This window comes from Ostrinia furnacalis, unplaced genomic scaffold, assembly GCF_004193835.3.
Source record: "Ostrinia furnacalis isolate ACB-3 unplaced genomic scaffold, ASM419383v2 OfSCF1638, whole genome shotgun sequence".
Taxonomy (NCBI): Eukaryota; Metazoa; Arthropoda; class Insecta; order Lepidoptera; family Crambidae; genus Ostrinia; species Ostrinia furnacalis.
The window spans coordinates 882,577-895,113 of record NW_021131877.1 but is presented as its reverse complement, the minus strand read 5'-3'; the positions used below and the strand labels follow the sequence as shown (position 1 = coordinate 895,113).

At 42.8% G+C, this 12,537-nt stretch overlaps 1 protein-coding gene across 2 annotated transcripts in view; it reads left to right on the top strand.

Moving 5' to 3' along the window:
- Positions 1–12,537, top strand: part of LOC114353212 (la-related protein 1-like) — a 79,920-nt gene that overhangs the window by 25,942 nt on the left and 41,441 nt on the right. For both annotated transcript variants that reach the window (XM_028305117.1, XM_028305118.1), the window contains exon 2: positions 11,951–12,056. In XM_028305117.1, the coding sequence (XP_028160918.1) occupies positions 11,951–12,056 (106 nt within the window). The remainder of the gene's footprint in view (positions 1–11,950; positions 12,057–12,537) is intronic.

Below are 12,537 nucleotides of genomic sequence, written 5' to 3'. Positions count from 1 at the left end.
TTTTTGTTTGTTTTTTTGAGGGAGAAAAATTCCCCCGATCGTCAAGGAATATTCCCTTTCTGGCAACATCGATATAAGCCCCCGGTAATTTTCCAAATCTTCCAATTTCAGAGCAAATGAAAAACAGTTACGTTCTTCATTTCAAAACCTGTTGTTAAGATATTATGTCATAGTCTATTGAACCATTTACTTGCGTGTTGCATCATCCTTTCAGTTCATAAAACGTCTGTTACCCTAACTGGGACGGAGGTCGGGGATCCGACGACCTCTGCCATTTCATCGGGTCAAGGTCACGTCCTTCGATCATCTTCGTGCTGAAAAACGTTATCCGAAGCCCCGAGTGTATCCATCTCTCTCGCACCAAGCCGGATGCCTGCATGAGCGACAGTGATAGGTAGATCTGAAACTACGTGAACGTTGCGGAGTAGCTCTCCTGTAGATTTGATTAAATGCCTTTATGGTGACTTTATTATATTTTTTTAGTATTCAGTATCCAAATTGAATCTTGGAATTTTATTAAATTTTCAGTATTCAGTAATTCTTTTAGTGGTTTATTTTAAAGATAATTCTATCTTCTGTTGTTTGTTAAAACATTTTGTTAAAAGCACTCAATTGCTCGATATGGATACATTTTCTATTATGAATAATTTAGTTTTTGATTCTTGAGCAAAATTGCAGTTAGATTATGGAAACTTGTGTATTTAAAATTTAAGTTTTTAACAATCACAAAAATTCGTCTAGTGTCAAACACCGAACTAAGCAGAGATTGTTTAACTCGAATTCTGTTTGCCCTGTATTAATATTTCACCCTTTCAAGATTTCTTTCTTGCTTATTATAGCTAGCCTCTATCCTTCTACAAGATCTTATCTATTTCTATACCAATATTCTTCAGTTCAATTGTAATAGAATGTTGCTTTATATTTCGATTGCAATGCGACTCTCTCATTGCGTTGTTTCGATGTTATTTTACGTACATTTTGTTAGTTATATCACAAATTCTGTTTGATAAAGTTTCTTCTGGCGACAAGCCAAGGTTAGGAATTAGGCTATTCGGTGTTCCAATTGTTTTGGTAATTTATGGTGCTTTCTTTGGGATTATTGGCTTATTGACTGCGTAATACGCTAATTTAAATACTACGTTTATTATTATGAAATGAAGGCGGACCGAAGACCTCGTGAAGGTAGCAAGAAGGCGCTGGATGCAGGCCGCTACCAACCGGGCGATGTGGATATCATTGGGGGAGGCCCATGAACATGAACTATTGTGGTGAACCTATCCCTAACACCAGATCTTTAGCTAACACAACGGATTTCCACTTAGCGTTCCCAGTCCCACCGCTGCAACTCCTGTGTAGCCAAGATCTACAGCTTGACCGCCAATAAAAACCCAACCAATGAAGGCAAACTTTGTCCCGGGGGAAAGTTGATCAACGTAGAGGGGTATGATTTTGCAGGGAACTCTTTTCCTTTTAACCGACTTCAGAAAGGAGGATGTTTTCGGTTGATATTTTTAAAGCCATCTGGACAATTAGAACACATAGAAAAATTACAGGCGGCCTTGTCTAAAACAATACGCGAAGACTAGTTCATATTTTAACTGTCGTATCGTTTTCCGCGTTTACGTTTATTTGAGCAAGTGCTAAATGAATGCGTAGATAAACGAGGTCATAGCATTTTGTGTTCTTTCGTTATTGGTGGGACACGTTTTTGTATTACATCGGAGCTTGACAACTGAGGTGCTAATAAATGTATGAAATAATTAATTACGTAGTTGGATACAAATACTACAGGTCTAGCTAACATAACTTAGTCAGTGCTTGAGGTATGGGAGCGGCATGTAGTAATCTTGTAACAAAAATACTGATAATTCATGAATTGGATAATTCAAACACGACTAGAAAAACACTTCGAGATTTGAAAATCGAGTTAGTTCGCAGTTTACTGTAAAATTCTATTTTTAGTATCTTTGAAATCGATAGTGATAGATAGATAATTGAGTTCGCGCACTAGTGTGGATATACATAGTTTCGCTTTGCTATACAAAATCAATGCATATAGCCGCGTTTGTCAGCTCATATTTTTATGAGCTTTTACATACTGTATGTCAAATGACTCACCACTGCAACTCCTGTATAGACAGTGCCTTTAGGTCAATTGACTAGTGGTGTCAACTAGGTTACATAAACCTTTGTTTGTCACCTGCCATCCACTTTGCACTGGAGGGAAGTCGATCCTTAACATCGAACTTCTATGTTCTTCTGATTAATTTCTTTGCGGGTCCAATGACAATTTAACTTTCCTCCGAGACAAACTTAGTTGGGTTTTTATTGGCGGTCAAGCTGTAGATCCTGGCTACACAGGAGTTGCAGCGTTGGGAACGAGAGGTGGGAATAGTCCCGTTGATCATTTCGTTTCGGGTCCAATGACAGTTTAACTTTCTTCCTTGACCAAATTGACCTTCACTTCTGGAAACCGGGCCTTAGTGCCAGTGATCAAGTGAATTTAAGACATGTGCTTAAATTTTAACCCAGACACAAAGAAAGCGATTGATCATCTATAAATACGTTGCAATTTCGCCACGATGCAGTATCGGGGTCAACGGCCGCGGCTGTCAAGCGACGCAAGCGCAGGTGTTCGGGCCATGCAATATCCTAATTATCACTGGCCAGTCACTTAGCTGGGATGTGGTGGGGGGCTTGCATTTATTTACACGGTCCGACTTTTATGAAAAACCAACAATTCTCAAACGTCAAGTGGCTAAAATCAATGGTGGCGGGATGGCATTTACACGGCCCGACTTTTGTAAGAAAAATGCTGACAGGTGGTGGTGGGAGTTAGGTGGCCATGCAATATCCTAATTATCACTGGCCAGTCACTTAGCTGGGAGGTGGTGGGGGGATGGCATTTACACGGCAAGACTTTTATGAAATAACCGTCCTTCTGGCACAGTCGGGTAAAAAAATAATTTCTTCACTGACACTAACAGGTGGCGGTGAATGTTATAGAATAGACCACTCACTGGCCAGTCACTTAGTCGGGCATTGGTGGGGGGATGGCATTTACACGGCAATACTTTTGTAGATAAAAAAATGATAATTTCTTCGCCGACAGGTGGGTGTTAGGTTGGCGACGCGTGGAATGCGTTTTTTACCAAGTATTTTTAGATTATAATAGAATTTATAAGGTAGAAAGATATATTGATAGCTTGCGGCATTCCTTGCATTTTGTAATGAGGTATTTTTAATATGCCGATAAAACAAGCGTGCTATGTTTCAAGCCAGTATATTTAGAACTATGCATGTAAGTTCTGGCTTCTCGATAACGTATTTCTTTCACCTTTACAATGTTCGATTTCGTGGATATTTTTGTATCGTGAGTGTTTTAGACTAGTCCGTTCGTTCGTTTCAGCCAAAAGATGTCCACTGCTGAACAAAGGCCTCCCCTAAGGTTTTCCACAAAGACCGGTCCTGCGCCGCCCTCATCCAGGCACCTCCCACGACCAGATTCACCAGATCGTCGGTTAACTAGTGCTTTTCGAGATTTTATAAGCTGCTATAGACTTTTGATCTGTCTCAAATTTCAATTGAACGAAAGCTGAACTAATCTATCCACTGGGGCAGGTAATATCTGTCTCGCATACGGTTTATTGATAAAAATCTGTGATAATAGCTAGATAGCTGTTACACCTTCCGCCAACCTCGAAATAAAACAAATGACTGCCACAGACGTCGCTCATTTTCCTCAACTATTTCCACCTCTTGTTCCCACCGCTGCAACTCCTATGTAGCCAGGATCTACAGCTTGACCGCCAATAAAACCCAACCAGTGATATTTATTTTCGTCAAGTCCCAACTGCAAAAAGAACGTTCAATAATCTTGAACCCAACACTACACGTTATCGGTTACATTATGGACTGTAGACCACTCGAAGCGTATTGATACTTAAAAGGACTATTCCCACTTCTCGTTCCCACCGCTGCAACTCCTGTGTACCGAGGATCTACAGGTTGACTGCCAATAAAACCCAACCAGTCGTAGTCATTTTCGTCAAGTCAAAACTGCAAAAAGAACGTTAACTATCTTGAACTCAACACTACACGTTATCGGTTAGGTACCGAGTGACTGTTCGTTCGTTCGTTCGTTTCAGCCGAATGACGTCCACTGCTGGACAAAGGCCTCCTCCAAGGTTTTCCACAATGAACGGTCCTGCATTGCCCGCATCCAGGCTCTTCCCGCGACCTTCACCAGATCGTCGGTCCACCTAGTAGGAGGCCTGCCCACGCTACGTCTTCCAGCCGAGTGACTGTACGCCACTCGAAGCGTATTGATACTTAAAAGGACTATTCCCACCTCTCGTTCCCACCGCTGGAACTCCTGTGTACCCTGGATCTACAGCTTGACCCCCAATAAAACCCAAACTACACGTTATCGGTTACGTACCGAGTAACCGTACGCCACTCGAAGCGTATTGATACTTGACGAATTGCCAATGTTGTTTTAATCGTACTGTGTAAACGCGGATCGATTTACACTGGGCCTTGAGCGATATGGAAAGCTGATAATGGCACGTTGGACTCAGATAGTTGATTTCTGATATGTTACATTCACAGCTTTTTCCTTATTCTTCGTTATATTTATTGCCGCGTGCGTGAATCGTTTTGTGAATTCATTCATGTTTGTTTTCCTGTGAAAAAGCGTTTGAAAGCGTGTTTTAGGGAAGGAAATGTCGAATGAAGGGTTTTTCCCTTTTGAGAGTATAGATTTATTTAAATTGATTCAGAATTTTATTCCTCTTATAATGGTTAAATGCGTAAGTGATAGTAATCGTTTTGTAACTTAAGCTAGAGTCACTCAACATCATCGGATGATGCGTCTCGCCTCCGTAATCTAATTTGCAAGCAACGCCATCTATTAAAACACGAAGGCTCAAAATTTCGTCTTGGAAGAAGTTTTTGCGTCAATTTAGCGGTAAACAGTTATGATTACTTACGATGAGTGACAGCGTGATGTTAAGAATCATCATTCTTCCCTGCAGCAGTAGCATGACCCTCATCAGTTTTTACTAGAGAAAAATGCAAAGCAAATACAGGATTTAGCTTACATTCCCCACGCTGGCCGGAGGGGTTGGGGAGACGCGTAGATGTTCAAAATGTCTCCTTCTTCGTATTCCCGTAAGTAGGTTTCATGACGCCATCGAGTCCGAAGCGATTTCGTCATGAAACCTACTTACGGGAACCACTTACCACTTGTCGTGTCGTCGACAACTCGCTTGACATCGATGCGCACTCTTAGAGCTCTTACACACGAGCAGCACATTGACGACAGCAAAGGCGACCGCAGTCGCCGTCATTTGTCGGCAGCTAGCCGCCGACGTGCCCGCAGCAAGCTGTCGACACGTCGACAGCTTGCTGCGACGACCGTGTCGGCGTACGTCTTTGTACAGGAGCCAGCCAGTTGAAAATGTATTTCATTGAAGAAACACTGTTGTTGCATTTACTCCGTCGTTGTCGACGAAAGAGAAAGAACCGGTCTTTGTGGGTTTAAGAAATGTTGTTGAATAGAGAACGAGACTACACACACCGACGTCCATGCTCTATTTTTTAATGTTTTATTATGGTAGCCTTCTAAATTCGAGTTCCATATTATTTCATTGTTTTTGACAGCACAAATTTTTTAGCAATTCCGAATCAATTTGTTCGGAACTCATTAGGTGTGCGTGTAAGCTCCTGGACTACTGACAGTTGACCTTCAAAATGGCGGAGGCGGCTAGCTGTCGGCACCTGCCGGCGGCAGCCGCGAACGCGTCGACAGCACGTCGGCAGCATGTCGACAGCTAGCCGTCGCCTTCTGACGTCGACTGCAGTTACATGCGTCGACAGCAAAATGCTGTTCGTGTGTAAGAACCCTTAAGGACGTAGCACACTTATCAACCCGGAAAGGGATAGTAACCGTATGAACTCGAGGCGGTCAATAATATTCTTTGTCTGAAACTTCATACTGCAACGCACTTATCCGCACCGTAACGTAAACGGCTCGCGAAGGCGAAGACAGCTCGCGAAAGGCGATTCTGTGTTGATCCCTTTCCGAGTTGATAAAGTCTGCTATGACCTTAGTGTTTCAGAATGTCGTGATCGAATCGCTAACGTATCGTGGCGTGTAAATCGCGATCTGATTAGCGCACAGCCTTGAGCGGTTATCAGTACTGATAACAGCGCCTCAGGCCCATCGATCACCGAGTATTATGCTTCCTAGATAGCGAACTTGGAGCTGACTTTAAAAGGCAAATTATTTCTTGATTTTTAATGTAGCGGGACGAGAGGAATTCCTGTATATTGAGCATATAAATGACATACGAACTGGTACAAATTGACCGGCTCTTTTGGTACACAGGAGATTTAGATCCTGGCTACACAGAAGTTGCAGCGGTGGGAACGAGAGGTGGGAATAGTCCCGACTCTTTTGGTTCTGGGGGACCGGTTTTCAGAAGGGATATCCTGTATGTAATCTGTAATGCTTTGGCAGCCATGTTACATCATCATTTTAGCCATATACCGTCCACTGCTGAACATAGGCCTCCCCAAATGGTTTCCAGCAGATCGGCCGGTTGGTAGTGGGCTAGTGGCCTGAATCCAGCGCTATCCGGCCATGTTTAGTGTAGCTCTAATAAAGTATCCTTACATTGTTAACATAACTTCTATGATCTATCTTCGTATGTCCGCTTCTAAGTGCTACTTTTCTATTGCTCACTGCCTAGGAGTAGTAAATAGGCTTACTAAACCTTTATTTGTGACCTGTCCATCCGCTTTGCTATGGAGGGAAGTCGAACCTTAACTTCGAACTCCTTCTGTTTTTCTGACTTCTAATTAATTTCGTTGCGGGTCCAATGACAGTTAACTTTTCCCCGGGACAAACTTGATCTTCACTGGTTGGGTTTTTATTGGCGGTCAAGCTGTAGATCCTGGCTATACACGAGTTTCAGCGGCGGGAACGAGAGGTGGGAATACTCCCATGCATAGGAGTAGAATTCCTTTCAGTCATGTGGTCCCAATCTTTATCAATTTATTCATCAGACCTAGAGGTTCGATTCCCAGTGGAAGCAAAATTTTCTGTTCAATTTGGTTGGTGGTTAGGCTTGTTCTAATCCCTTTGACTAGCTACCACCTTACCTAAGTTTGTCGCCATAACAACAATGTTAACAGCATGTGTTCCGGCAGGTAAGATAGCCAGTTCCTCTGTGTTTGAGGATTCCGATTGAAGCTTGCTTCCACTTTCGGCTGGATCGTCACTTTTCGTGTACGATGCAGGCCAAGAGCATCCTCGTGGAAAAATCTAATCAGTTTGTTAAGTTATGCGATGTTAAATCGGCTGAAATCGTTTTCATCCGAGAAATCCAAGCCCATTTAATTTTCATTTAATCAGAACACTGACTAATCTGGTGTCAATGACCACTAGTACAATATTTGGCGGCAAAAAACGGGCGGCCATTTTGAATTTTTATCGATAGACTCGGAACGGGGCTGTTTCGGGTGGGGCCACGAGGTCAGCGAAAGCTACAGCTTACCTTTTCTAAATTATCGCTACTAACTACCTCTAGCAATGGTGTCATCAGTAGGCCTAGGATGCGCGCCGCGATAAGCCTTTATCGCGCCATTTTATCGACTTTACGCGATAAGCCCATACATTTGTCGTCTAAAATAATCGATAAGATTTTATCACGGCGCGCATCCCAGTCCGGCAGAAATAGCATTTTTGGCGACCGTGTGAGGCTCTATGATTGCGTACTTGTAAAATCATCATGATTATTATTTCAGCCACAAGATGTCCACTGCTGAACATAGGCCTTCCCTCCCCCAATGTTTCTAGATTGGTCGGTTGATTGCAGCATCCAACACCTTTCTGCAAAAGGTCATTATGTTATGACCAGCGTCTGTTCAGACTTCAGAAGGTAGTAGAGGATTTCGATTCGTGGTTGCATTGTCATATCAGAGCAGTCACAGCGCGACATTATCAAATCGATCGAAGAGTTCTCTACGAGAGATATAATGCTAAATAGAATTCATGTCATCACTTGTTGTGATTACACTTTTTTTAAATGTTTATGTAATATTGTAATCCATCAAATATTGCAAATAATTTGCTGTCATCATATCTTCGTTCATCAATGCTCTCTTCATTCTTTCACCTCGCCTGTCTTATGGCCACACCTAGATAGGTAAAAACTGAACGCAGGTCTCGTTTTTATGAAACTTTGAAGCTGTAAAAAAGTTGTTACAATTCAGAACTAGTGCCGTCTCTGTCTATCACCAGTTACATCTTAGCGTGCTACTCGACTGACCGTATAGAATTGTATTAAGATGTCTAGGTTTATGTTATTTTTGTAACTTATTTAATTAATTACTTAATGACTGTCCGTCAGTTGCGATTTTCGCCTAAACTGCTGAACCAATTTTGATAAATTGAGACAGATTAGCAGACTAGAAAGTGGTGGTTGGAATGAAGGAATGACGATAACAGACAAAACTAATTGTTATGGTCCTCTCACCACTAGACCTCGGAGGCTCTCATAACCACCACCAAACTAGGAAGCATAGTTCGTTCGTTTCAGCCAAACGACGTCCACTGCTGGACAAAGGTCTCCCCCAAGGATTTCTACAACGACCGGTCCTGCGCCGCCCGCATCCAGGCACCTCCCGCGACCTTCACTAGATCATCGGTCCACCTAGTGGGTGACCTGCTCTACGGAGCATAAGTAGGATGAATTTCTAACTAAATCAGTGGTTCTTAACCTTTAAGTCACGAGGGACCATTTTACCAAATTTCTGTCTTGTCAGGGACCACTTTATTTTTTTTATTTTCAAAATCCTATAAGGGTAGGTCGATTTCTCGTCCTCTGTGCGCCGTTTGCGTTGTGTTGACTTGACTCATCACGTCACTTCACTTGTTTATTACGATGTCTTCGTGGACCACTTGGAATGCCTCCAGGGACCACCAGTGATCCGCGGACCACCGGTTAAGAACCACTGTACTAAATTAATATATAGTGGCTTATGGTATGGCCCCTTATAATAAAAACCAATGCGTAATAATCTTGTTGATTAATATCCAAGTGCGAGCTTTATTCTTTCAATTAGTTCCGCACATTTGGATATCTAAACAGGTTATTAAATAAAATATACTTAAGTTTTTAAGAAACAGTATCGTATAAAGGTAATTTCAGAAAATTCTTTGAATCTATCGATTTCTCAATACTTTTAAAGCCTAGTATTTTAAATTCATATTGTTGTTCCAGATGTGAAACGTCATTATATGCCAATTAACAAACTTCGAAAAATTGCAGGAGATACTAAATAGTTATTTGAAACTAAATGTAATTTATGTACCTAAGTTAGGAGATATTTTCTAGCTTTTATTCAGTCTAAATTAATTGTAATATAGTAGCTATACGAGTTAACATCGGAAAAAGGTAGGTACTATGTGAAACTTCTTCCCTCAAAACCCCATTTCACAAAAAAAGTTTTATAACCGGAACCCTAAAACTGAACTTTTTGCTGCGGTCAAAATCTCTATGATGTCACCATGTGGAGGTGTAAATAGTACAGAGTAGTTGAGTGTATGACTGATTGAAACTGGTAAAAAACTGTGTACAGATGACAGCAGGTAGGCATTGAAAACTGGTACCTTGTCGTCATCATCATGCCATAGGACGTCCACTGCTCAACATGTTCAGGAGGCCAATGAGTCAGAGAATCAGTCAAATCAGGGATACTCCGAAATGCTGAATAGTTTCGGGACTCGGGTCTATCTGTCACTGTCGCTCATGCTGGCTTCTCTCTTTGCGTGAGAGAAATGGCAACATTCGAAATTTCAAATAACGTATCATTCGTATCCCCTTTTCATCAGTCGTTCCAAAGTTACCCAACAGCGACATATGCCGTCGGATTCTGTAAAAAGCCTGTTAAACCTGCAAAATATAACCACAAACGCAAAGGATTGTGAGCTTTGTGATGTGCGGGGTAAGGGTCACATTATTACACGTAATAACCGCGCAAATTGATACATCGCTTGCAATTGGTGTTTGGTACAATTTACAGGCAAAGGCAGAAATCAAAATTAATTCTTAGTTCTTCACTTTTGTAACATCTTAATTGTCAATAGATTTATCTCAGTGGCTGACTGATTCCGATAGAATAAAATATTATATTACCACTGTACTTCTACCACTAATAGACCCTACTCTTCCCGTGGAAGTCGTAAAAAGCGACTAAAGGACGAATATGCGAACATCAGGCCTTCCCAACCCGTCTGGCCAGCGTGGGGAGTGTAGGCCAAATCCTTCATTTGCCTCTGGTAGATTAGAGAGAGTCGTGCTCCTGCAGTGGAGACTAAATGACCTGATGATGTAGGATGTGTGGTAAAATATAATTTCCCGATACCGCCTCAGTCTTTTGCCATTTAGGCCCAGTTTCCACTAAAGCGGAAAGTGGAAGAGGATTCTTTCCACATCACCTCCCCGCCAAACACATCTCTCCTCTTCCCTTTGGTGGAAACCATGTCTTAGGGCCTTGTCATAATGGCGGATTTGAAGCGTTTTCAAAGCGGAGCGGTTCCGCGGCGGACACGAGACGGAGACGTTGAGAATCCGCGACGTGTTTCCGCGTCGATGTCGCAGCTCCGCTTTGAAAACGCTTGCAATCCGCCAGTGTGGTAGCTCACTTATACAGCATTTTCTCTTACACTTGTGCCACGCGCAAATTTTTTGATACACAAAACGAGTTTCGGTAACAAACTCAATTTGGCTTGAGAGTTTTAATGTGATTGTTACCAGTAGTGCTCTTACGGGCCGTTTACCGTGTAAGGTGTTGCCAGTACGGGTTTTGTATCAAGATAAACTGATGGACCTTAAGTAGTTGGAATAGGTACTGTTTTGGAATAAAAAAGTGAAGTCGGATATTGCTGTCGACTGCTTTAAAATATGTAGCAAGTTGTGAAGGCGAAGAAAGGTGTTTTATTGCAAAGTAACATTTTGGAATCTTTTGCAGCTGCTTTATTGACAAAATTTTATGAAATTGATGTGTTCAATGTTGTATTTTTATGCATTTTTTTTAACCCTTAATAAGACACCACCATAATGATATTTTGTACTTTAATCCAAACATATCGAGCGTTAACAAGACGGGCGCCAGTTAGAACGAGCAATTTTGATAAATCTTAAAGTTAAAAAATTACAATACTTTTTAAGTCTGTCAAAACAAGACTCCCATTGCATAGCAAAGACAGTAAATTGTTTGTTTCAACTTTTATACGAGTCTCAATTTCATTAGATCAGTATAGATAGATCGTTTCATCCACGAAGACGCGCCCCACCAATTTTTGGTCTCGGTCGCGCGGGGTGCGGGGAGTTTGATCCAAGCAATCCGAGCGTAATTTTTATAGTGCGTGTGCACTCATGGATAATTTAGCGTGTACCGATAACACTCAAACATTCGCGGAAGAATGGTGGGGCTAGGGTCAGTGGCGGCGTAGCATGGGTTGGCACCCGGGGCGATCAGTAATAAGGCACTCCCTGGTACCCCTAGGATTTAGGGGGTTACCTACCGATTCGAAGATTGAAAGACAATCGCACCCCCTCCCCCCGTATCATGACATAGACCGCAGGCTTGCCATGCAGATGTGCCAGTGAGTACTAATCTGCGCGACTTGTGTCACCCCCTGATGCTTGGCACCCGGGGCGGACCGCCCCCACCGCCCCCCCTTACGCCGCTACTGGCTAGGGTTGCCAGATGGCCGGACATGTTTGGCTTTTTACGGTAAAATGTCCGGCCAACTGAAGCAGAAGAGTCCGGCTTTGGACCTGGCAACCCTAGGTGGGGCGCGTCTTCGTGGATGAAACGATAATGGAATACGAAAGCTAAAAACCTTATATTTATACATATTTTCTTTTGTCTCCAGGTTCGCGGTGGGAGCACCGGCGCTCCGCCCCCCGCGGCGCCCGCGCTTGAAGAGAAAAGGTCCCCGCTGCAGCCGCAGCAGCAGGGAAGGGCGCAGCCCCCGCCAGGTTGGTATTTCACTGTTAAACTAATTGTGTGGTTAGACCACCTCCTTCTAACCAGTGACGGCGTAAGGAAGAGGGGGGGGCTATTATGCTACGCCGCCGCTGCTTTAAACCCAGAGGTCCCGGGTTCGTTTCACAATGGGCCAAAATTTTCTGTTCGGGCATGTTTTAAGGCTTCCTGGCTAGCTACCACCACTACCGCCAATTTGTTCGAGGAATTGGCTGTTACCAAATTGGTGCAATATAGTGCGTACCTCCGTACATGCAGGTCACTGTCTCCTAGTGACGTCTAGGTAGGGGGTACCATAGAGCGAGTCGTTAGCTTCACATTTTACTACAGCGCAACATGATTGTGTCTTGTTCAGCTCCATCCATAGAGAATCCAATCTCGCATGTATTTTTGTGATCGCTGTATTTGCGGGATCGATGATTTTCAATCCCGCGAGATCTCAGAATTTGCGTTCCCTGCGGTCTGTGGTACAGA